The sequence below is a fragment of the Falco naumanni genome, chromosome 4 (assembly GCF_017639655.2).
Source record: "Falco naumanni isolate bFalNau1 chromosome 4, bFalNau1.pat, whole genome shotgun sequence".
NCBI classification, from domain to species: Eukaryota; Metazoa; Chordata; class Aves; order Falconiformes; family Falconidae; genus Falco; species Falco naumanni.
In genome coordinates, this window is record NC_054057.1 from 71182915 (window position 1) to 71210222 (window position 27308).

Consider the following 27308-nt stretch of genomic DNA (forward strand, 5'->3'; position numbering starts at 1 on the left):
AGTTCTTGTGCACTCCCCCACCACTTCCCATCTTTGCCAAGGAAAATACAGCCCTTTCGTATAGCCCTGGTGTTCAAAACACCCAGATAGCTGCTGTAACACCAGCATCACTGGTCCAAAGTAACTTAGGAAGTGCTGGAACCTCATTACCCACTCTAGAAACATCTAGCTTCCAAGTCTCCTTATAACAGAGCGAGGTGATGCTTCCATACTGTGCAGCAGTGTATTCTGTTTATTCACCGCTACCCCCGCGGGCTTCAGACACATGCAGTTCCCTCTCGAGATGGTCTGACAGAGGCCCAGTACCAGAATGACCGCAGAAGGCACCAGTGCGGACTACAGAGCCGTTCCACCATAAGCTCTCAGAGCAAGTTTACCAGCCTCGCACCATCCGCAGGGGTGACATGCGCAGACAAGGCAAGTTTGGAGACAGGCACGCGTACTGACAAGCACCAGCGCCTTCTGCGTTACCTCAAATAACCAGAGGACCTGGCAGGAGCCAACCACAGGGCCCTGTGGCTACCCCAGACAATCACACCAGCCCCACCTGGTGCAGGGAACACAGAGAACAAGTCAGGTGTGCATTCCTTATTCCTGCCAAAACATTAGTAGCTCTAGGTGAACATTTGAAAGATGCTGGTTTTTTAGATGTCATTTAAGACTACTTTCCAATTCCCCACTGGAACATTTTACTGGCTAAAAGAAAAAATGGTAACAAAAAAAACCACAACATTTTTTTTACTTGAAGCTCCTGTGAAATAAAGCTTTCTTTCACAATGAAATTCAAAGACCTGCTGATACAGCCAGTAAATAGTTTGCAGGTTTAGGGACACCCAGCTAAAGCAGGAAAAGCTGCTAATTAAAGCACATAATTTCATTTCAGTCCAGAGTCCTTTGCAAGAGATTTGAAAGTTCCACTATTGAAGTTAATACCACTTAACTGGCTAAAGAGATTTTAAGTGAAATAGTTCAAGACATTGTTCTTAAGTATTAGTGATGTTAAACACTGCAGAACATCTTGTACAAATGTAACAGGATGCCCCAATTCCTAATATCTTCGTTAGTCCATAAAAGACAAAGCCCAAGTGTAGCTAGAGTGGCCAGCTACCACCAAATGGCACTCCTAAAGAAAAACCCTACTCTGCAGAGCTAAGCAAGCCTGTCAAGGCACACTGACCAGATCTTGGTTTGGGTTTACCGATGGACCATATTATTCAGAAACTTAAAGAACTACAAAGCAGCCTGATTAGTTGTATTTTTTTTTATTAGGTTTATTATGACTTAGAGTTTCTATTACTCCAACTGGGTAAACCACATTTGAGAGTAAGTTTAACTGCAGGACTTCAGTTTCAGCCAAAATCATTTTTGCATTACTTTATTGTAATATAGATTTAAATTTAACATTTAAAACTTACTTCATTAATAAGCAAGCCAAGCTCAGTAGCTTCAGTGCAGGATGTACTTTATGTAACTTGCCGCACATTCATGTTAGATTTGATGTACATGGAGAAGAGACCGGTCAACTGTACGATTCATAGGAGAAAGCAAAAGTAAGCACCATTTTTACCAAACTAAACAGTTCTCAATTCAGTGTTTCTTACAGAAAACTCAACTCACTTCTGGCTCTAGGAGCTGCAGTTTGGAAAATAGCTGAAAGCTATCTCCAGAACGTCAATTTTCTACACTGGCACAAGAAATAGTCTTCAAAGCAACAGGTACTGGACTTTTTTATTATTTTTTTTTTTTTAAGAGACAACCTGTTCTCCTTGTGTTTACCAGGTGAATACATGCATTTTTGATCATTCTGGCAGAGGTTAACAAAGAGCAAACAACAGCTGGGGCTAAATGAAAAACAATCAAAAAGTTGCCAAATATTTAAGATACAAGCAAAAAAACATTAATGCAACCAGTTTAATATCTAAGCCTGCTTTCTTTCAAAGAAAAATGGCACAAATTAAATAAAAAGCCAGACAAATTTAGTTTTAGGTGGTACTAGACTGAATTAATGCCTCAAAGCATTAACAGGATTTATTTCACTGCAAGGAAGGGGAGAAGTAATTCGAACAGGCTCTGTATATTTGGACTAGACCAGAAGCACTGTTACAGTTTAGTCCACATATGCAGAACTGATACCAATGTGATGTTACCTTTACCACATGTAATAGTAAAGTATATTAGAAGTTGCAGAGCTTAAGCATCTTAGTTGTACAAGCCAGTTAATGAATAAACAGAAGAGCTGAAGACTGGTTCTCACACATGTCCTTTCAGTTCAGGACTCCAGATTTTCCTTTTTAGAACAGAAAAATCCCTCTGCCAACAGCCTAATAAATACTAACACATATATTTAGATACCATCTTCAAAGTCTTTGTTGAAAATGCAGTCTCCAAATGAAAACTAGCTTTATGCAGTATTAATATTTTACATAAAAAGTCTTATGAATTGTAGTTAATAGCAATAACTGAAATTAATATATACTGAGTCTTCAGGTGATGTGCAAGTTCAGCTATATCACACAGGTGGGGGTTTTGAACAGTTCTTACCGTCTTGCTTTGGACAGTTCTTACACTTGTCCCATAAACTACAGAATCTCTAGCTACAGTACTGTGCAACTGTTGACATCTTCACGAGCTCTTTGATGTAAAGAAAGTTGATGGAAGCACCACAAAGCAAGGAAACCATGCTCTCAGTAGAGCCTTGAGTTCTGAGAATTTAACGTATCATTGCTGTCTTGCCTTGACTACAGAACACCAGTGAGAGAACACCAGGGTAAAAAGGAGCAAAACTACAGTGAACTCTGCTTCAAATAGGGAAGGTAATACAAAAAAGATCTGACTCTACAAGCATGTAAGCAAAAGTCTTGAAGAGCTGTGTATTAATATGGAGCTCAAGGCGCCTTAACTTAGCTAGAACACCACATTTTTTAGCATTGTGAATCTAGCATAGCTGCATTTCATCCAAGAATCAGCCTACGCTTCCAGTTAAAGCATGCATACACTTCTCTAAATACCCATTGCCAACTTGCAGGTTTGGAGCTGCTCTTGCTCTTTATTCCTCTTTTATTATCCCTTTCATAGGCAGAGACTCAGAGGCCCAAAGAGCCAGAGCTCTCCACCAAAGACTTGCTGCATCTACATGCCAAAATAGTCAGGACAGTCTTTGAGACTGACACATATCCTTCTGCGCTCAGAAATGGACTTGCATCAGATCAGCCTTGATCTCTAGTTCAGGTTTAGTTTACACGTAAGTTATGGCAGCCAGAGTTCAATCCTATGAATGTAAGCTCAACACAAAAAGAAAGCCATTTATCCTTTTTAATTCATCCTTACGGCACATTTATCCAGAGCTTTATAATCACTTCCAGTTTTAAATTGTTTTCTTAGCACTTCACAGAACCTGCATGTCACTCCCTCCTGAAGGAGATGGCATCACACAGAATCTTGTTTTAAGTTAGTCCAAGTTTCCACATGTGACCAGAAGTTTTACTTGTTAGAACACACCCCTTTTCCAACTATTCCCCCTCATTCCCTCTCCTCCCACCCCTCCCCAGCAATGGGCAATTACTTCACAAGAAATGTAAAAATGGGGTATGGGTGTACACAAAACCTACCCTTCACTAATACTGAACAGAAAAGCCTATTTTCCAATTACAGGACATCTTTCTCTAATTTAGGTCAGCACTGGTGCAGTCTGCACTGTGTATGTTTACCACAAGGATAATACCAATAAGTACATATATTTTCTCAAACTGATTTAAAAGCCTATGAAGTTAATTGGGGAAAACTTTAATATTGCTACTTCAGAGCACTAAAACACACAAAGTGAATCCAATAAAGATCCTTGTATTGATTCAATATTAAGTATTAATTGCATGACCATCATAGCACCTCTTTACATTATCACACAATCACCAGAATTATCAACTGCTTTTAAAACTAAAAAGGGTACAGTCCAATATTTATAACTTGCACACTGTTACTATATAGAAACTAGGTGCATGGTACAGTGCTGCAAAAATGGAAGCCTGCAGTTTTGACAAAGATGCCAAGTCATGTTGTAGACAATTTCAGTCAAACTGGCAATACTGTTTAAGCAAATACTCAACACAGCAGGAAATAAAGGACAAAAAAAAGCATTCTATAACCAAATAAACATCTGAAATTTCCTTTCCCTTTAAGAATACAAGTAAGGTCACTTTTAGCCTTGGAACGGATACATGTTTGCTTATGATGATCTTGCTAACTACTACACAATATCTGATGTCCTCTGCTAAGAATATAGTTTAAGAAAGCCGCAGTTACAAGAGGCATCTAATGTAATACCTAAAATTTCCTTTATGGCATTTACTGAACTCATTTGTCTTAAACAGTGAATATGGAAAGATGGCCTCATGTTTCCTTTTCAATAGTACTCTGAGGATCAAGTGGCTTTCAAGCAGCATGGTGGGTTTGAAATTTTTGCAGTTTAGATCATTCTGTTGCGTTTATGAGTTGGTGAGTCTGTAATGACATCGCCACACTGGGCTGAGGTACGCTTTCTAGTTCCACCATTGTCCAAGTGGAGTGCCATTTCTTCTGATATGAAAGTGTTCAAATCAACATCATGGAGTCCATTTCTCCTTCGACTAGCATTGGAGCCACTGCTCACGTGAGTGGGCGAGCCTGGGGTACTTGAGCGAACACTTATACTAGCCATTGCACCACTAAGACCTAGGGGGGAAAAAAAAAGAAAAAGTATTTAGGTCAAACAGTAAAGAAAGTTAGTTTCCCTATGTCTGGCAGAAGGGATTATGCTTATCTGACCTCTAGCAAGATAAAGACACTTCATCCTGCTATTTGTACCACACGTATTTGAAGCCCGGACCACACCTTCCCAGCTTTTAGTCCATGTAAGAATCCAGCGATTACTAGAACTGCTTTTTATGACATTAAAATGAGTTTCTGAGGTTTGAACAGCACACTACAGCAAATGCTAGCCTCATAAGCATGACACGCTGTTCAAAAGTATGTGTGCATATGCAATCCAGTATGAAGGCTTCACATTAGACCAATAGTTACACAGATGGAAAGTCCCCTACCAAGGGCTTTCCAGGTTGACCTCACTTGGTCTTGCTTCAAATGCCATTGCCACCCTGCTCCCTTTCACCCCCTCAGTCACTGCTGTTCTAAAAAACTGCAGTACAACAGTAGATTTCAGACAGGTGTATACCAAAGCTTTTCCTTTAAAAACTAGCTGTATTTCACAGCTGATGCTCTTCGGCAATGCATTAGTACCAGCAGAATTCAGAACAGCACTTAAAAACAACAAGTGAAGCAAGACAACATGTCAATCCCCCCAAAACGTGCTACTGACAGATCTGATCCAAAACACCGTCCCAGCTTACACTGGGTTTGTGTTCAGATTATTTTTTATGTGTTCAGATTATTAAGAAAATGTTTAAATAAAACAAGCTTTTCTTGTAGAAATAAGGCCACAAACAAGAAAACCATGAACTTCATAATAAATTGAACTTTTTGTCTTCAGTAATGTTACTATTACAACTTCGCAAAAGCAGAACATTCCAAAACGTAAGTTTAGTAAAGGGTGGTTGGTACATCAAAGCCTAACAATTCTTCTCAATTTGGAATTCAGGCTATATTTGTAGATAAACAGGAGCTCAGAGAAAAGACAAACATCTTCGCTATCATAACTGCTTCAATTCTGACTATTATTAAGAAAATTCAAAAACATCTGTTGGCCCTAGAAATAAGCTACCCAAGCAAGAGTCATGCAGGAAGATGAGCAGCATAACAAGGTCCACATCTGTGTATTTTTCTAGTAATAAGAACAAGCCAGTGAAGCTGTCCACAAAGATTTCTCAGTAACCTTCAAAATCTTGAATTCTCAGAGGTTCTCCAGCCTCAAGTACTCTGTGCCTCTGTCAAGCCATTGTACATCTTGTCTGTGTGTAAAGCCATTTAATATACATCTTCATATATGGTCAAGTAGGTAGCCAGATGCCACATGCTGACAAGTAAAGCCCAACAGAACCCCAGCTATTAGCTGCTGACAGGCCAAATAAGCAACTTCGGAGGCTGCGAGTAGACTGCTAGAGCTACTAGGTCAGTTGACAAACCTCAACTAGAAGATAAATTCTAAAGCCATGTGCAGCAATGACAGGTTGGCACACAAGTCAGGATAGAACAGGCTAACCAATTTCACACTAATGTGCATCACTGTTGAATGAACCACTTAATGCTTCGATCTTGTAACAGCAGAGAATACACTTTTGCACAGTTAGAGCATTACACAGCAACCAGTAGAAATAGCCACTAATCCTGATGCTTTCTTTGAGCTTTTGCTTACAGCTCATTCAACCATGACTCAGAAGCATGGTCTGAAGTCTGACAGAAACCATGCAGGTTTCATTAATGTTAAAGTAATTTTTCATTCATAATGGCAGAAAGGATTTAAACATCAGAACCTGGCTTAGTGAAGAGATAATTCAGAAACCAGGTTTGTTCCAGTACTCCCAACCATTATAAAGGAGAGGTTCTGATACATCTACTAAAGAAAGTAAAGCAGCTCACTGGCAACAGACAAACAAGCAGAAAGCCAATTCAGACATCATTAACTTGGATTAACCACCAATGTGCAAAATTTGGGCAGGTAACAAATCACAATTCAAAGACAACAGCAACTGGCATGACATTCAACTGGCATGACATACATTAGAAAGTATTAATTGATCCTGTACATTTGAACTGGAAAAAATCTGAGTGCACAGAAGGTGATGTTGTTTCAAATCCCAATTGGCATTGCAGACATTGCCCCCACACCACTATTCCTGGCAAAATTGCTCTGAACATAAGTTCAGTGTTGTTACTTCCACCAAGCATCAACAATTTACACCACTTATCATTTACATTATACAACCCATAACCAAATGGCTAGTATACTATTTCAGTTTTATCATGACATCTTCTCATTATGTCTAGTGCCCAACTAAGGAGAGAAAAATTAGTCTAAATAAACCCCAAAACTGGCCTGTGATGAGTGATGCCAAAAAATGTGTCCTCACAAGAACTGTGTTTTTAAGCAGAGCCTTTTCAAGTAACAAGCATTTTTTTAAAATTAGCAGATACACAAGTCTGAATTAAAAGATGCATCTGTAATACACTGCAGCATATTCTAAAACAGACTGCCAAGGTTTGCAAGTAGTGCCTCAAGCAGGCATTGACTTTCCAATATTTAGGTAACACTGAATCACTGCACATTTAAATACACAGACAACCTTCAGTAGATTATTAAGAAGTTAAAATCTTCACTCGATCCCAGTGTCAGAGGCAGGAGACTAGTTCTGAATTAATTTCTACAAATACAGAGGTACAAGGATATTGCATCATAACATGAACTTTAGTTGCAGTTTCATCTTGCATCTCATACAGGTATTTAGTACTGAACTAGTCAGTAACAGTCATTACTGAGTATGCTAACAGACTGAGAAAGAGTGACAATCTGCTATCAGTTACTGGCAGTTAACCATATTACACAGCACTACACATCAATCCAAGAGAGCAGAACTGGCAAATGAAACATTGAGATCACAGTCTCGGATCAGGTAAGCAAGCTAACATGGAAGAGTCAGAAATAAAATGTAAGGCATGCACTGAAATATCAAGTTGCCATTTCATGACAGCAACATCTTTGAAGACAATCAGCAATGCAACTGAAAGGATCCATTTTTTTTGTTGCCACAGAAAGCATGTTTCAGGAGCCGTGATGCAGTTTATTTTTTCTTGAAAGGTTGTTGTAATGTAAAGAGGAAATCTCAGAAAAGGCATTTTTGAGAGTTATTCTGACTAAGTGTTCAGTGGGCCCCGAGACCTCTTCCCAAAGCATTTAACTATTTAAATCAATAAAGCAAGCAGTAATAGACACTAGGAAGTAGTAAGATGGCATGATTGTTACCCATGCCATTTCACAACCTCAAATTTCAATACTGTGATTAACATGACCTAGTCACAGGTACATCAGCTATGTACAGACAAGACAGATGCCAACACACTACAGTGTCTTACTTCTTCCATGATCCAATGACCACTTCTGAAGTCTCCTACAGCCTTCTACAGGAGACATTTCCTTTTTTACTACAGGCCTTTAAAAAAAGAACACAGCTCCCTCCTCCTTTTTTAAAGTTGAAAGGATTGAAGTGGAGGGCATATCTGAGATATTTCACAGTACTTATTACATTCTCATTCCTGCCATATCTTTCAGTCATCAGCAACATAGCTTCAGATGGCATTTCATACCAGTAACCTCACCAAAAAAGCTATATGCTAAAGCATCTATTATAGTACTACTAAAAGATGCTGCAGTACAGAAGAAACTGACTGGTACTAGCTAGTTTATAAGTAAATACTCTCCAAAACTATCAGGTGATTAGAATGCCCAGCTTATAGTATGTTTTATAGAGTATGAAATACTTAAGGTAAATGAACTTGCTAATTGAGTTGACAGTTCTATCAATACTGGCCTAAAACTGTAGATGCCATTTTATCAGCACTGTACTCATAGACATGGATACAAGTTATGCCATGGTAATGACCTGAAAAAGATACTGGGTAACTACTGTTCAGTTTAGTAACTGTATTAACTATTTTTTCAAAAGTTTTTATCAGGAAGTACCAAAAAGAACATTCATGCTTAAGTGTGACTAGAGCAGGAATTAATTAATAACCCCAGATAAATACAAGATGGCATGCAGACAGATCCTTGTCGTCACTGTCATACTCAACCTTTCACAGCACTGCTCAAAGAGCAAATTTTAATAGTACATACTAATATACAACTCTTGATAGCTATACCTACACAACCTTTAAATTAAACTTTCAAACTGTATTTGAACTCTGCTCTCCTACCCTCCGCTTCTACCAACTGCTGCTTCTCCACTCCACCAACAACTGCTGATGTTTTATACAGCAGTTTAGCATTTGGAGAAGAGAATAAGGAAGCCTAATGGGAATCCAGGCTCTTTAAAAGGGGCCAAGCCCCACACTTCTACATGCTAGAGCAAGGGTTCCCTCACTCTGCCCCAAAGAGACCAAATCACATTAGTGATACACATCAACATCAAAGCAAAGGAACAGAAGAACCAACAGTCCCTCACTGTGCTGTTGCCTGTTCACATCTCTTTTAGTTACGAAATCTCAAGTCTAACACATTTCAGCATTGCCTTCCCAAGCTTGCTTCTTCCACCTCCTCAAGTCATAGCATTTTCTCCCATTATGCTGGCAGAATAGCTTGTAAAGCATGGAGCACATCCCACAGTAAGAGACCAAAGCATCATTTTAAACACGGACTGTGCACCAGCACAAGCACTGCAAGATTTGGTATGCCAACCACAGCCAGGCAGAAAATGACCTCACACATGTCAGCTTTTGGGAATCTTATGACTATTTAGCTCAGTTTGATGTAATTCTGTCATTTGAAACTCTTGTCTTCCAGAGCTGGATGTGGCAATATGCGTCCAGAAAGTAGCATAGGTATGGATGCATCTTCACTTATCAGCAATGACATTTTAGGGACTGCTAGAAGTTAAAAATTCAATGCCATCTTCAAAATGCTGAACAATAAAAGTATTATCACCTACTATCACATCTTAAAATGTTAAGCACCAATAAGACACACAGTTCTTGAAGTTTCAGAAAAAGCCACCTGAACTTCAGAGTAAAACAGTATTAACTTGAGCTAGCTAATCAGCTTTTCTTGAAGGCTTAACTTCTCAGGTATTCACAGTTCAAGTTACCAGCCATGTTGTATTTCAAAGGTTACCCATCAGCACACAAATAACTGAGAGCTCATGTTAAGGGAAAGGATTTTTTTATTATTATTTACCAGTTTACTCCTTTAAGACCTTACTTGATTTCCAAAACTCCTTCTCATGTACCCTTAAATCACATACAGATTTCAGTAACAGCTGCACAGCATACAAGCCACAGAGTTAAAAGAGGTAGATCACATACACCTTGAACATTGTGTCACTGTACTTTCTGTCATGATCCTTTTGTCACGATCATTTACTTTTCGCTACTGTAACAAGTCTTGAAAGCACAACAGTAGAGAAGTTTCCTTATAGCACAAGGACTATTGACAACTAAATCCACAAGACTAAGTTTTGGGTTCAGAATCCCTAGCTTTTGTCAAGAAAACTGTCAACTACCTTGCAGAGCTATCACATAGCTAAGGTATTAGCAAGGTTTGAGACTAAAGAATTAAGGCTAGAAGGCCAGTTTTAACAGATTTCAGATACAACATACAGTTTTAAAATTGTACTGATACCTAAAGATACTCTTCTCTAATGTTGTAGTCAAGGGCATACATCCAGAATTGTGTTTGATGTTTCAGGAAATAATTAGCTGTTTTGTTACCACATCTTCTGTTGAAGTTTTCAGATGTGATTATGAAGTTTTTAAGAGCTTACATGATCAAAATGCAGCTATTTCCCCCATCACAGAGCCAGATCAGCAAGTTTAGCACCATGGTCTTTAGACATATATTACTACCTATTTCTGAGAAGTCAATAAACCAACGCTGCCTCCACGGAGCTTTATTTGGTGTTGCAGATTCATATCTATCCCTGCTTCACTAAGAGCAGAAAACTCTAGCATTGTCCCTCAAATCTAATTCAGCCTATCCATATTTCCAATACATACATACTCTATTTCGACAGAAAGCCTAACAGCACAAAACCAGATTCCTTTACAAGCCAGTCAAAAGCTCCTCTCAAAGCCCTAGTCCTCTACACTTGCTGAGACCACTACTCACTATTGTCAGGCTTTCTCACATTTCCTCACAATACCTACAGGCAAAGCACTTAAAACAGCCTGCCAAAAATGAAGACAATCATAAAACTACAGAGGACATTAATTTGCACATACCTGAAGACCCTACAAAGTTTCAAAATCAAAACAGATCCGAGAAGCCCTATAACAAACAGGAGAACAGTTTGGAAGATTGTTTAATCACAGCTTCCTTAAAGAAAATGAGGGGAGAAGCTGGAGGAATGTAGGCATATGCAGGCAATAGCCTAAAAACAGTTATGAGGCTGAATACAAGCCTAGTCACTAAAGGATTAGCACAAAAGCATTTGTGTCAAAGACCAGACTGAAACTGATATCAGGAGAACCTAATCCAGAAGGTGACTGACATGCAACCTTGTCAACCAGCTGATGAAGAGTGCATTTCTAGCCCCTGCAGTGCCGGTACAGAGCAGGAAGCTTCCTAGTCTTCATGACCTTATATTATATTATGAAATATTAAAGAAGTCTTTATACCTCATGGTTCAGACTCCCATGCTATAGAGAAGCAACTTCCGTAAGTCATGTCTATACAAAGCTGATTTTAAGAAATACAAGGAGCTGGAAGTGCCCACATTTACTCCGCTCGAGAGCTCACTGTGCTGAAGCGAGTCCAGCAAGCTTACTCTCACCTGAGAGTAAGCCTTTGTAGTTAGAGCTAACTGCACACTGGATTCAACTACAGTTTCAGAAAAAAAAAATTTAAGGAGTGTTTTATCACATCCTATCAGGTCAAAGTCAGCTTCTGCAGTTGCTCTACTCATGAAATTAGCTTTACCTACTGAATAAGCCATACTGATCCACAGAATTCTCTAGCCAGCTTCCAATAAGAGACAGACAACTGCCAAAAAACTACAACTCAGTAGAAGCTTGATTTAAATGGAAACAGAGCAGCAAACAATTCCATAATCAGGCTGTCACCTAGACAGTAACAACATCTGGCTATGTACCTTGAAAAACCACTACAACACTGCAGAAGCAAGGCTGCATTTTCACAAATACACTCATCTCCTTAACTCATTAATTCAACCCCACACTGGGAATACTGCGACATTAAGAATTTCATTTAAGTTTCACAGGCTGTACTTCTAGGTAGCTTGATTTTGATTTTTAGAATGGTCAACTATTCATAACTCAAGGTATCTGCTACACTTCAGGATTTTACAAGGTATAAAACCCACAGATGAACTGATTTATTTCACCTCAGGAGCTTTTAAAACACATTTTTATCACTTCTAGGTAATAGTCCAATACAAAATAAGCTAGAGAATACAGATATCTGAAAAGATAAAGACACCACCAACACGGGGGAAGGGGGGGGGGGGCAGGGAGGAAGGAAATTCAGTATGACATTGGAAGACATTTAAGTCTGAAAGCAAGCTAAGTTCCAAACTGGACAAATACACAATGATGAGCAACTAAAGTACACTTCCCAGAGTATTTTAGAGTAGAATGCTAAACCATATTAACCAGTGCACAGTAACAAGGGTACTGCAGCGAGATGAGGTACCCCAGACAGAACCTTCAGGCATTACATTTCCTCCTTAACCCCACAAGTATTTGCTATTAGCCAAATCTTAGTATTTAACTAGTTGCTAACATAGTATTATCATTTTCCAAGATTTCTGTTTACTTCAGCATTGGTATGGATGCCAAGTCTCTTCATGCTTCAAAGACACTACCAAGAGTTGATACTTAACTGTTGAGTTCACAGCTGCAGAGTATTACACACCCAAACATCATTTTTATACAGTACCTTTTCCTCATTCAAAATATTTGACTATGCAGCTTTCTACTAGCTAACATGTCTTATACATGCAAAAACTCCCTTAGAGATCAGATACGCCTTCATCTGAAACAGCAGCTACATGACATAATACGACACCAGCAAGAGCAAGACATGCTTTACAAACCCCCACCCAGTTTTAACCAAGTAGGATTGAAAAAGTTACTGTTACCATGCAGAGCTATGGCTTCACGGAAGGGTTGCAAATCAGTCTCTACAGATGAGCTAGTTTCTGTTGAAGTAGCTCGGTTAGGGGATACTACAGTCAGTCTTGGGGGAGCTCTAGAATTTCTTGGAGGAGGAACTTTCCCACATAGGAAGCTGATCAAGTCTTCTCTACGAATAGTTCTTCTGCGTTTTTTAACCCAAGCTAACACATCCTTATTCCGACGCTGATAGCCAATCTGAATTCCTACATCAAAGCTTCGCTGATGGGCATCCACACTTTCTGTAAGAAGACAGAAAAAAGTTTTAGTGTTACAGATAGAGCAATGTATAGTATTGGCACATCACTGATGCAGCTTTCTGTCAACCACGAAGCCAACCACGGGAAAGAAGTCCATCTTCTACAGGTTACTGTAATGCAGTACCAAGTTAGCTGTAACAAACGAGCTAGCATTGAAGATTAGTTCAATTAAACCTAAAAAGAGTATCAACTAAAAATTCCACACACTCTTTAGAAATCAGAAAGTCAACTAACTCAAGCACCACCTGAACAGCATTTACTGTTATTTCAGGTCACCAGTGCAGCACTGCTTATGAAACCGTGTTGTATTAACATTAAAATCATACTTTGAGCTTGTCAGTCTGAGGAAGGTACTTAAAATCAACAGACAACGCACTTTAAGAGACACACTCTGCATCAGTACAGTCAGGAAACCCCACACACAGAGTAACTGCTTTTCTTGACTAACAAGGAATTTTCAGAACTCAGATGTGTTTAGAGTTGCCCTAGTTTCATCAAATTTCAATTGCAGAGGCAATTTGCAGGAGGCCATAGTTTTGAGAACTAGTTAAGGCAAGTGTCCCCAATGCCTTTCAAGTCTAAGAAAATTTCCTTCCCCATTTAAGATCTCATTGCAACTTTAATATACAAAACCTTTGAACATGTATTATTTGCAATTAATCCCACCACAAAATGCAATTTCTTCCTCCATTGAAATAACTGATGTGCACAGGTGACCAGTTATAACTGCACTTCTAAGCAGCACTTAAGCACCTTGTATTACATTGCTTTCCAGCTTTGATAAGTACATTTCTGGCTACTAGTTTAAGTACAAGTAAGTTTCAGACAGCAGTAACAGGTGGGACAAACCCTATTCTCTACACAATCACACTCATCTTGTTTGTCATAGATTTGTTATCAGAGCTTTGCCAATAAGTACTTCGGTTTTATGAGAATCACTGCAATGTTAATCTTGCTCCATTAAAATGGACAAGAAAAGACATCAACATACCAGTCCAATTTCATTTACTTGATTTCTATAGACTTCTTTAAATCTGGTAGAGCCAATTAGAACAGCTTTTTATATTGCTTTACTAATGAAGTCCAGATAAGAGCTATTTGCCCAGAACAATATTAAGAGACTTAAGAACAGCTGTCCAAGACGTCAGTTTACAGGTAAACCAAGTGGCATATACATCTAATCTAGTTTTCTCACACTCAAAAAAATTAATCCCTATTAAATGCTATTCTTAGGCTTACATTCTAAGGCAGCACTGCATGGTCCACAAGACAGCACTACACATCTACACTATCAAAGAGCAGCACCAGAAACTTAACACAACCCACCAAAAGCAAAAACACCTTAAACTGATCATAATTAAATCTTGGGGCTTTCAGAATATAAGCTACACTGGTATATACACCAAGTATACTTAACATGGGAGTTACTTTTATGCACTCTAGGAGTATTTTGCTTATGCTGCTTTCTAATCAAAAGGCTAGATTTGCAAATGTGAATTCCTGTGAAAGCAATGGCAACTTGACAGATTATTCCTCCAGCCATTTTATACTCCACAGCAGCTTAGACTCCAATGCACTCACAGCAAGAGCTACTCAAACACTTCAGAGCCAATTTGAAAACTGACAATATTCCTTTAATCACTTCCTGCAATACCATGAGAAAGTCCTTCTGAGAGATGAAAAGGCTACCTTTATGTCAATAAACTACTTTCCTCACCTACAAAAATGCTTTACAAAGGACAAACACGAACTAGTTATGAGGACAAATGCAATGACTGCTGATGTAACCTGGACAAGTTTTAGGCATCATTACACCCTGGGAAAGATTAGATTTATGGAAAAGCTACAACTACTTTAAGAAGTTGAACTGGCCAAATATAAGCAGTCACATTTCACATATTCTGAAATTACCAATTCAAAACTAACATCAGTACGCTCTGCTCAGTAGGCTCAGAAGTCTTATTCTAACATATGCCTAAGACTTTCTACAGTGCCCTTAAGTTTTCAATCCTACATTGCAAGCCATGCCTACACCTCTTCAGCACAATCTGGAAGATAATCAAATGTCTTTAAATGCAGCTGCTATCACCAGCACCAATTCCTGATCTAAGACATTCACAGTGTGGTATAGTACTAAACTTCCATTTTCAGAAAAAATGCTGACATTCAAGGCATCATGGCATTCTCCCTACACACTCTTCCTCATGTAGCTCTTGTTAAAAAGAATTGTGATGCTTCAAAAATCCAAACATTTAGCAGATCAGAAACCAGCTGACAGGGCAAGAGGCAGTTTGTCATGTTCAGTTTATCACACAAAATACTTCTCCAGTGTTTTGACAGGGTCCTCCAAAATACAGACATTAATGAGTACGTGAGAAATGGATTTTTGAAGAGCCATGTTCATCACAAGGGAAGGCAAATTCATATTAAGAGATTGCAACTTGCCTAGTGTGCCAATGTCTAGCTGGTTCTACCCATGTTCTCAACAAAGTTCTACCCAGTTGGAAGTTAGTTTAGAATTGAAAGATGGCAGTTCTGAAAAACTGAAGTACTTCAACACTTGAAGATCCATTTGAAGGAAAGACTTGTTTTGGGTGCTGTTTTTTCAAGTATTACAGTACACCTAACTGAAGACAGCTTCCTACTTAAATTCTAGTTTCCCTGATCACCACATATATACTCTCCTGTTAACCACGGTATTACACAAAAATAGTGCTCATTTTGCCTATATCACAAGTAATCAAGTGATTTACTTAAAAATAAAACAGCCTAAGTCTTTGTAGCAAATACATTGTAAGGGAGAGCAATACGATTTATAAAAAAGGTCTGTAATTATTTATTAACATCACCTGCTGCTACTCCTGCACCATGATCAAGTGACTAGTGTCCCAGACCACGTTCTAGTGACCCACTCCCTCAGGCCAACACCTACATGATGTTCTGCCCCTTTAGATGACCCATGACATACACAACATTTAAATGCATTTTCTGCAAGAGTCAAGTCTCTGGCAGTGAGGCTTATGCATCTACATTTCCTCCTTGCTCCATCCACATCTGTCAAACCTGATCAGCCATCACAAACATGTTCCTAAGTTCAACTGCTTAAAGCAAATTAAAACAGGAAAACCAGAGACAATTTAAAGAATATGCAGGTAGAACTACCAATAATGCTGTACAGACCAAGAAAAAATATACCCCTCCCAACTCAAAAAAAAATATCAAACTACAAGTCAGAAAAACAACTCTGAACTTCAGGTTTTTCCTTCCGAGGAATGGAAGACAGTAACAATGGGAATCACATTGTGCCAGTTTAAGCCTCCACTGATATGGATACCATTTTTGTACAATCTTTTAAACAAACCAGAAACCTCTGAATGGTATGAATAATTCTTCTACAGACAAGAATTCTTGTGACAATCCAAAGAACAGCAGAGTGCAGAAACAAATCCTGACAGGTGTAAACACACACTAAAACAGCACAAAAGCCTAGTCACATGCAGAGTGCATTCTTATCGAAGTTCTGGCTAACACCACTTTCTTTACAGCCACCCTGGACACAGTCGCAATGACATTCAGTGGTTAAAATAAACTGGGAGGCTTACTTCAGACGCCTCACTCAGATGAAAATATAGCTCTGTCACGTAACATCTAAGCAGATTTTTACAAACACTAAACCCAACCTATGCTCCACTGCAAATGACATGTATTATATACCGATATCCCGACATTTAACATGCCATGAAATATACAAAACACAGGAAATGTAAGCACTGCTTAATAAGCTACTGCACTCTTCCCTTGAATTCATGAGAGTGAGCCACACAAAAAAAAAATCCCTTTTTCAAGGGTCTCCAAGTGAAACAGCTTTTAAGCTATTAGTCACTGACATGAGGCAACAGAAAAAATTCAGCTACCGTCAGCTAAAGTGGCCCAGAGAAAACTTGCAAGATTCAGGAAGCAGTCTCGGGTTAGATTTTATCAGGGTGAATAAGAGACATTAACAGGCCCTGCTTATGAGTAAGCGGGGCAGGAGGCAGAGCGGCCCGGCTCGGCGGGGAGGGCCGCGGGGGCAGCGGGGGCAGCCCCTTACCTTTGTAGAGGTTGGTGACCGCAGTGGCGGCGTTCTGGAAGGGGACCCAGAGGGAGAGCCCCGGCTGCTGGCACACCCGGTCTGCAGGGAGGGAAGGACACACGCTGTTTATTTTGGAGTCACCAACTCCGAACGGCCATGTTAGGTTTCGCCATTTTGTTCCACCTTCTGAAGGCAACTCGGGATCAGGGCCGAGAAGGGCGGGCGGGCAGCGGCCCGGCCCCGGGCAGCGGGCACGGCGGTGCCCCCAGCCCGCCGGGAAGGCGCCCGGCGCGGCCCCCGCCCGCAGCCCCCGCCGCACAATGGGGCCGGCCCCTCACTTCGCCATTTTGTCGGAACCTCTTCCCCGGGCCGAGCGTCGGGAGCCGCCGCCGGCAGGGCCGGGCCTCCCGGGCAGCCCCCACCCTCCCCGCCCCCGCCGCTCCCGGGCACCCGAAGGGCTCGCCCCCCGCCGGAGCGCCTTGCCTCCCCGGGGCCGCCCGGGCCCCGCCGGCCGCCTGCCCGGGCCGAGCTCTCCGCCAGCCGCCAGCCCCGGGGCGGGGGCGGCCGGGCCGGGCCGACGACAGAGCCGGCCCAGGCCGCCGCGCCGGAGCCCGCGGAGAGCGACGTCCGGGCCGCGGCCGCGGTTCGCCCTCACGCCATTTTGTTTTCCCGTCTGCCTCTATGGACGGGCGCGGAGCCCCCGGGCCGGAAGCCCGCTCCTCCCCCTGCCCAGGCCGCTCTCGCCGCCACATCCCCTTTGTGAAGCCGCGGCCCCGTTGCCACCCCACCGCCGGCGCCCCGCCGCCACATCCGCGGGCCCGGCCCCGGGGCCCCCCCGCCCAGCCCCAGCGGAGCCCCCCGGCCCGGCCCGCCCCAGGCCCCGCCAGCCCCCGCCCCGCTCACCCTTGTAGAGCTGCGCCACGGCGGTGGCCGAGTTCTGGAAGAGGTGCCAAAGCTTCTGCTGCTTGTGCTCAGGCTGCGCCGCCGCCTCGTCCTGCAGCTCCGGGGCCAGCGCCTCCTCCTGCTCGGCCTCGGCCAGGCACTGCCGCTCCCACTTGCTGAACCAGTGCTCGGGCCCGTGCTCCTGGATCTCCGCCTCGCCCTCCTCCTTCTTGTCCTCCATCCTCCGGCCGGCTCCGCGTTCCGCCTCGCAGGCCCGGCCCCGCCAGACAGCTGCGCTCGCCTCCCCTCCGCAGCCAGGCCGGCCCTACCTCACCCCCATGCTCCCAGGCCCGGCCCGCCAGCCCACCCGCCCGCCGGCTCCAAACACACTGAGCACCGGCGCCGCCCCAAGCACAGTAAAAGCTCGTCGGAGACGCCTTGAAACGTGCTGTCGCCTAGCGCCCGCCCCCACCCCCCATTGGCCTCTGCTGCCCCGGCACCGACGGTTTGAACGGCACCTCAGGCTCTCACTGGTCTGTCCGCACATCCATCATGACGTCCTGTCGGGGGCGGGCCCTCTCGCAAGATTGGTTACCCCGCCACACGCCCGTGCGCAGTGTCGTTGGCCGCGGGGCGCAAGCGCAGTGGCCTCCCCCGGCGCGGCCGGGCCCTCCCCCTGGCGTGATGCGCTGGGTCCTGAGGCGGCTCCGCCCGCCCGCGCCCCTCGCCCCCCACCGGGCCCGGATGCAGGCGGCGGGCCCGGGTGGCCGCTCGGGGGCTGGGGCCCCGCCGCCACGGGCAGGTGGGGCTCTGCAGTCGGGGTGCCCGCGGGGGCAGGGCAGGGCAGGGCGGCTCTGCCATCTTGGGGCCGGGGCCTTCCCCAAGCGGCGTGAGGCGTTGCCCCGCCTCGGGCCTCCCACCAGCCGCTGCCGGCGGGGCCGAAGGCCGGGGGGTGACAGCCGGCCGCGGCGCCGCCAAGCTGGGGGCAGGGCCTCGCCCGGGGGCGGTTTCCTCCGCCCGGCCTGCGGCCAGCGCCGCGCCCGGGCCCGGGGGAAAATGGCCGCCGCGCAGGGCCGGAGGGCCGGTGCTGAGCCCGGGTGCTGGGCCGGGCCAGGCTGCAGCGCCGGAGAGGGCCGGGTGCCGGCCGGGAGCTTTGCGCTGGGCGTTCGAAACCTTTGCAATCCCTTTTCTACCGGTTTTGTGCTTCTGTTAAGCACCTTTTTTGGTAGTGTATTTGCGCTGTACCAGGCAGAATTCCAGCACGGTGAGATGGAAATCCCAGCTGCTTCGCACGAGTTTAAAGCACTCCTTTACCTCACTGTATCTCTTCAGAACGCTGCCGTGAGAGTCACCTTCCAAACTACTCCAGCCACACTACTTTCAATCAAAGCAAATGTCCCCAAGCCAGCATGTGAGCTGAGCCACAAGCTGGTGGAGAAATAATGGATCGGCCAGCAAGCGCCTTGAATTTCATTCCTCTGTAAAACGCTCCCGGTCTCTTTGTTCCTCTGCTGCAAAGGCTGGAGGTGCCAGCAGCTGGTTTGACATCGGTCCCAAGGCTGCATCGCTGCTGCTGCATGAGTGCGGCTGGGTGCCAGATCAGCTCTTCAGTATTATTATACTGGTGTTACACACAAACTGGTAGTCTGATGTACCCATCCCACTCAGACCCACTGGTGTGTTAGAAACACGCACAAGCTTTATGGACCATTTCCTCCTCTGATAGCCTGTTTTATTCTTGTTCCCGTTTTGAACCTGGATCTCCATACAGCTTCTTAAAATGTACAGGAATTCAAGCCTAAGTCATATGTAGAGGGGAAAGAGATGGTTATGAGGAAGTCATGAGAACTGTTGGGATTGTTTTTTTCTCTAAGCACAACTGCAAACTAAATCTGCAAGGCTACTGCATTTCCTAGACCACCAAGACTAACTACTAGGGACCTCTTCCTTGTGGGTTACGCTATGGTACTCCATGCAAGTAGGAAGGATGAAGGTATCCATCCGTACCACTGTGCAAGTGTTCTAAACTGCAGTTGTGGAATTGACTTTGGCTTTTTAAAATATATTTCATAACGCTAATGCATGTACACAGAGGCATGGCTATTGTGTTCCTTTCTAGGTAAATCTCTGTCCAATCCTTGTTTAAGGCTTAGGAACTTAAGCAGGTTTAGGAGTAGTCCTAAGTATAAGCTCTTGGACTTTCATGAATGTACAAAGATAGCATAGAAAAGAAAGGAATAAATTAAAAAAAATGTTAAATGTTGACAATAAATGGAAATTTGTTTTGTAAGTCAGTTATATGTTGGTTAGTAGACCAGTAAGTACATATTGTGGTGGAACATGGATTTTCTCCTGTGCAACTGTTTTAAGGCAAACAAAGCACAGAAGAGGAAACTCTTCTCTATTGAATAGGGTTTCTTATAAACTACCCACAACTTGGAAATGTTCATTCCATATACTTTTTAAATTGTTTAACCATTGAAAGGCATCAAACAGGAATGTGTGGCAGGACTGTGCTCAACTACTTCTGCAATAAATAGGGTACTTAAATCCATCTCCCTCATCAAAAGGTGAGCAGAAATTCTCCTGTCAACTTCAATTGGCTTTGCTGATGCCCCCTGTAAGATCTGAGACCAGAAGTTACTGCATGGAGCTCGATGTAGGAGGGGACACAGCTAGCCTGGGGTTTGTGTACCACACATCTGTTTTTCTGAATATTTCCAAAGAGTTGCATAATGCGGGCAACTGTGAAATAAACATTTGGTGACCGCAATACAATGTAGTGTTATTTATCAAGCTACAGTCCTGAAATTTGGCTATGACTGATGACCATTCAGTATAAATCAAGCATGGAGTTGTAACGCATCACTAGGTGATGCTGGGTAAAAGCGTAGCACCCAAATTTCCTGGTTTAATTTAGAGAAACCTGGCTACACACAGTTCTCAGAAATGCCTACAGCTGATAGAAACTGCTAAGATTTTAAGAGGGCTGTTTTCCTTTCTACACGCATTACACCAAGTGGGGTGGGTAACTGAAGTGGCCATTGGTGATTTCTGGGATAGTAGTGTGGAGAGGCTTAGCACAGCTGAGAACTGGGATACTGAATTTTAAAGTTAGAAAACCTACACCATTTTTTAATAGACTGGACTGAAGAACTTTAACTTGGTCTACAGACTTCTTTATGCCACCTGAAGATAAAAAGGGTGTTAGTGTCCCATTTAAACCACAACAGTTAGGGACCTGGGAAAGGAGTCAAGCATTTTCTGGGTCTAGAAGAATAATACGCCAAAAGAGTCCTGCAGGTAAAGAAGTACCATTAAATGTAGAATGAAGACAATATTGGTGGACTTTTCCTGGGTAAAATGTGGAGGAGGCAGCAAAAAGGAGAAGAAAAAGGAACAAAAGCACCACATGCAAAAGACCCTCAGCACCCCCAAACACTCTTCTCCCTGATGCCTCCTAAGAAGCTTAGTGCCTGTATCCTGTAAGCAATAATGATTCACCGAAGAATTTTTCCTCCCTATAAAAAAGAGTAAGTTTCATGCTAATCCATTTTGACCTGCTGTTGGTGGCCTGGAACAAACACAGCTGTGCTGGTTTTGGTTGCTGGTAAGCCATTTGTTGGCTAGAGCCAAATGCAAAAAGACCAGGAAATCAATGGTGTATGCACGGAGAATATGGCATCTGAGTAATCTTGGTATTTTGCCTCTTAATTTCCCCCATGGGAATGCTGTAGTGATGAGAGCAGTGTGGCATCCCAACTGAAGTCTCAGGGGATATAATTACTGGAGCATGATGCGGGTATGCTAATTGTAGAAGGCTCTGAAGACTTGTTTTTATTCCCTTATGCAGACTCTTACTGTGAGTTGAATTTAATGATAAATAAAGGAAAACATTTTTTAAATATGAAAATATGAAATTGAGGGAAGATAAGGGTTTGTTGATAATACAATGTATTCAAAGTGAACACTAACATTTTAAAACATCTGAATTTGTAGGTGGCTGAATATAGACATGGAAATGTTTTCGCAGTGCTGTGGCCAAATGTGTGGATACTTGTCCGAGAGAACTTTCTTGACAGTTTAAGATATTTGAGGAACAGAAAGGAGCAGGTACTCATTTCACCAAAGGGGAAAAAACAGGTCTGAGTGACAACATCTTCATTTCTCTTCACCGTTTTGTCCTTTGGGATCAGACTCTGGGTATGCTGTCCTCCAAAAAACCAGGTCAGCAGAGAAGGAAATTGCTCAGCTGGAAATTGTAATGCTTCTCAGGCAAAAGTTTTCAGACCAAGCAAATCTGAAGTAGTATGCCTAAGCTAGCAAGCAGCAGGTATCTATAAGAAGTCTGATTTACGGAGAACAGCAGTGCACTGACTGTTGCATATCACGTAATCAAGACAGTTTAACCTGTTGTTGATGCGGTCAGTTGGCCTTTTATGTATATTGGCTTGTTACTGCTATTCCTCACTGAAAAACCTGGGGATAGAGCAGCCTTCTGGAAACACTTACCAGTTCAAACAGAAACTGCCTGACAGAGGTCAATAGCATCAGTTTCTGAGGGTTCGTTAAGGTTGCAAGAGCCTCATATTCTCCTGTTTGGAGTCATGGGAAGTAGAAAAGAAAGGAAACAGGAAAAAAGGATTTCTTTTCCGGTATGTGCTTCCAGGTAATGGTATGTTCCGAAAACCAAAACTAGATAAGCACTGCAAAAAGGCTATCTGAATGGTGTTTTGAATCTTAAAATGCTGATGAACTTAAATAAAAAATGAATATTGTGACAGTGTCTGCATCCTTCCTGCAATTTCCTGGGAGCACTTTAGTAGCAGCACTTCCAAGACCACGACCAAAAGGCTGTCACATAAAAGCAACTTGAAACTACGTGATTAAAGCTTGGTCAATTTATTTTTGCCTAAAATAGGGATCCAGCAACTTTTTGACCCAAACTCCATGCTCAATATGAGAAGAAAAGCAATTTGACTCTGTGGGAACAAGATTGTCAAAACCTAATGTCAGGGCTCTGGTATCAAAATCATTAAAGAAGCCAGATAAGGAGCAAGACTCCCCTTCTGATAGAAAGAAAGCATGACTCTACTGAGATGCAGATCATTTACATGTGAATTCAAACTCTACCGAAAAAAGTAGCAGACACAGTTTTACATTTTACTGGGTAGTTCCTTACTGCATATTTGGTACCACTCAAATAAATGATATTTCTTGCGTAACAGGATAAAGCACATGGCGAATATGCAGTTGTCCTCCTGCTCAGTACTTCAGAGCAGCCTAATCTTTCCTCATGCCTTAAGAACCGCTCTGAAAGGAGAACTCTGCTTATCTATAATACTTCTTTAAACAGCTTTTTTTTTTTCCCTCTAGATTCAAATCTCCAGTGCATCATCAAAAATAAAAAAACATCTCTACATAGCACGTTAATTGAGATTCACAAACAAGATCCTATTGCCGTGGGCTGTATACAAATGAAAGAGAAGGTCTTTGCTCTGAAGGACTAGCAATTAAAACACAAAGGCAGAAAAAAGTGCGCATCATATTTTCATGATCTATGATGAATGAGCAGATGACTATTCCTTCTAATAACACAGCTAATGTTTGTGCATATGCTGGTATTTCTGTTGCCGGTCGTAAGATGGACGGATATCAAAGCTGAATTCAGTTTGGGAGCTTGTGCTGTGGTTACTACAACTGTTGGCCCAATATGGAAGTTTTTACCCAAAATTCAATCCCAAAGCCATGTCTAAGGCTGCAGGAGAAACAATATCCAATAATCTCCAACCACTGCAGGTCAAAGTCTAACTGTAAATCATCTTAACCACTTACTGCAGATACATGGCTGGCCTATAAAACAAAAAAGGCTACAGAGTAGATGAAAGACCAGGAAAAAAATCATTGTGGGGGTAATCTAAGTGGAGTTTCCTTTGTTTGCGGAGGAGATTACTTGACCCAGTGCCTTCATAAGACAGGAAGCCAAGGCTTTTGAAAATCCTTAACAGGGTATAAATGAAAATAGAAGTTCTCCATGTGTGTGTGATGTTGGGGTATTTGGCACTATGCAAATTGCTCTTAGGTGCTTCACCACTTACTGTCATTTATTAGTTGAAGGAGCAGCAGGATGCCAAAGGTCTGCAGGAGATTGCCTGCATGCTCCCCAAGGCAGTTATGAATCACTTCGAATCACTTCAGCATTTAGCTCCTCTCTTTTTTCAGGCCATCACAGTCTATAAAAGAGAAAGTAGCTTGCTGCATCACTCTTTGCAGATTATTTTGAATCCCAGATTGCAAGAGTGTTTCGTAAGTTAGCCCTGTGCTCAGAGATTGGGGGTGGGGGTGGTGTGTGCTTCTAGGCAGAAAGACCCGTTCCAATTGCTTTATTTTTGAGTTGTCAGCTTACCTCCGTACAGCTGGTCACATCATATAACCTATCGCTTCCGAAGTCAAGTCACAGGTAGGACGTTAGCTTACACCATACCCTTGTTGGGTACAGTCATGAGAATGCTCATTTTACGCTGCTGGAGTTAGCTTTGAGGAGCAGGGAACCCATAATCTTTTTATACCTGATATCATTGCAAATGAGAATATATGTCCTCCGTTGACCTAGCAGCACACGTCAGTCCTACAGCTGAGCCTACCTTAGCCTCACAGGCAGTGCCCACGGCTGGGCTGGGTGCACGTGAACAGGGGTGCAGGAGGCTCTGAGGCGGTTGTGCTGACAGAGCTCTGTAGGAAAAATTTCTGGCAGGATTAGCTGGCTGAAGAAGCCATGAAAAGCAAGCTCCCCGACCAAACCTTCGAGGCTCAGCAGAACCCCCGCTGAAGCTACTGAATCTTTTTGCTTGCTGAAGGACAGCCGAATTTCAACTTTTTCTTTAAAAGAACAAGTGGGCATATTGTGCACCGCTGTTGTACAGGTAAGCAGTAATATGAACAGAGGATAGACAACAGATAGATCTCAGATTCCAGCTGCAATACCAATGTCCTTTCAGTTCTTGACCAAATTATTTATTTCAAAAAGTACATCTCTTCCCACACTCTTCTGATCAGTTGAGTGGAGAAAAAAAAACACCAGGCCACCTACTCCCATGTTTTAACGACTGACTGTTCAAGTTTAAAGCATTTCAAGTGCTAAATATAATATTTGCAGTTCTGCAGCTCAGCTATTGGAGGGTTCAGTGGCGGTTTGAAGCCCAGTAATCTCGTGGGACCCTGGCCAGGGAAGACTTCATTTAGCTTGTGTGGGAGTAGGATGCACAGCACTCCCCAAAATGGGTCTTCTAGCTTCTCTGCTTAATTCTCCATGTATATGAAGGAGATAATACACTGCTATTCCATTAGAAGTATAGAATTGATACCTGTCCTTCAGGGATGCCCATAGCGTCAGTTCTTTAAAATCTTATTTGTCCTGAGCAAACTGGACATGCAGCAAACTGGGGATGGTAACAGAGTCATTCGGTCACAGTGGATAATGTATGCAGTTGCTCTTCTGGAATGCCTGGGTTTCTAGTTCAAGGAAGATAAGGGTGATGTCCTATTGACTCCAAAAGTGCTTAATGAAATACTTTCTTTCACCAGGAGGATTGCACAAGAATTTTTGCCACGCATAAGATTTTTGTCATAAAGTGTTAATGGAATATTTAAAATGAAACATGATGAAAATACTAGAGAAGACGAGGTTTCACGGACAAGTTCTGGATTAGCAGGTGTAACCCGACATTACCACTCCTAGCTGCCTGGCGGGCACAGGCCAGGACCCCCAGCCATGGCAGAGGGGGCAGCAGGGCTGCGTGTGAGCCCCAGCAGCAGCGCCCACGGCGCAGCCCCTGGCTGGGTCTGCAAGCCCTTTCGACAGGGTGCAGGCTGTCCTCCAAGCCCCCGTCCTCACGGTCGGGCTAGTCGTACAGTGGGGGAGAACACTAGGTCTCAGATCACTGGATCTCTCCGGTACATGCCATAAAGAGCAAGCACTGATGCACATTGACAGAATTGCGAAGGCTTTCCCAGCTCTGCCCCATTTCTCAATAACTGCAGCAGAAGAGAGATGCTGCTGGTGGGTCGTGTTGCTGCTCTTCGATGGAGTGCGGGAGACTAAGTGGCACTGGAGCCGGGACTCAGGCCTTGAGTGCTACTTCAGGACCTGAATATATCGATTCCCTTTGAGCAGCAAGGACGGGGAGCGAGTGCTGTTGCAAAGCAGAGACTACTCTGATGGGGAAGTTTTCTGGGTTGCTGTGGCGAGAGTATGTCCTGCTGGGCTCTGCTGTAACAGCCCCAGAAATACAATGGCTAGAGCCTGTTCCAGTGCAGATTTATGAGGATGCTGGAGAACTTCAGTACTCCAGAACATATTTTTCTCCCCACATCACTATAGTCAGTCATTGTCAATAAATGTTCTGTAACTCTTCCTGTATTTTACTCCTGGGAATAGAACAGAAAAAGACCCTTAAGTCCAATAAACATGGAAATGGGATAAGCTTCACTTGCTTTACAAAATATTTTTTTCTGTATTTTCTTTGCCTTTTACTCTGGATCTGAAGTTCTGGTCCTGACCTTGCAGCTCGAGGTAGTTTGGGACGTCTCTGCCTGCTTCTGCTGCTCCAGCTCAGCCCATTCCGTTTGCTGGGCGATGAGGGCAGTGCCACCCACACCCAGGGTCAGGCGAAGTGCGGGCACTCACCAACAGTTCCTCCCAGCCAGATTTCCCCCTCCATGTCTTTTATGTCAGCCTTCACAATTGTGTACCACATACCAAACACCAGATCAGATCGAAAACAAATTGTTTTACCTTACTGCCTTTGGAAAAGTGCTAGTTTTCAGTCAAATCCCTTCCCTGAGCGGGCTCATTGGCCTCACGTGATGTGGAGATGGTGAGACACATTCTGGGGACAGAGCAGGCTTGAATCAATATAAAGTCTTCAAGCAACAACAGCTAAATATTGTGTTTTAAGTAATTCTCTTCTGTAGGTGAAATATTAGCTAACTTCTTCACCTTTAAATTGTCTTTTTGGGAGGAAACAGAAGGGAAAAAGAAAAGGGAAGGAGGGTTTTTTAGACATCAGCCTTCCCTAAGGAGAAACTATCTACCCCAGATGATGAGGAAAAGTCATAAATAATTCCAGTACAACCTGTAGAACAAGCAAGGCATGCTAAAAACTCAGTTCAAATTTATTTTTATATTCCCTGTGCTCCCGCTAAGTGCACAGCTTTAGCAGGCTGTGTCAGCACGCGGGCTGCGAGCCCCGTGGGTGATTGCCGTT

General features: G+C 43.1%; 1 protein-coding gene across 1 annotated transcript; it reads right to left on the reverse strand.

Annotated features, from left to right (window-relative positions):
- Positions 1-1359: 1359 nt before the first annotated feature.
- Positions 1360-18453, reverse strand: C4H16orf72 (chromosome 4 C16orf72 homolog). Its single transcript, XM_040590810.1, has 4 exons — positions 18064-18453; positions 17179-17259; positions 12795-13070; positions 1360-4707 (listed from the first exon to the last, which is right to left on the reverse strand). The coding sequence occupies exons 1-4, from the start codon at positions 18281-18283 to the stop codon at positions 4463-4465; spliced, it is 822 nt and encodes a 273-aa protein (XP_040446744.1). The 5' UTR covers positions 18284-18453; the 3' UTR covers positions 1360-4462.
- Between the last annotated feature and the right edge of the window lie 8855 nt (positions 18454-27308).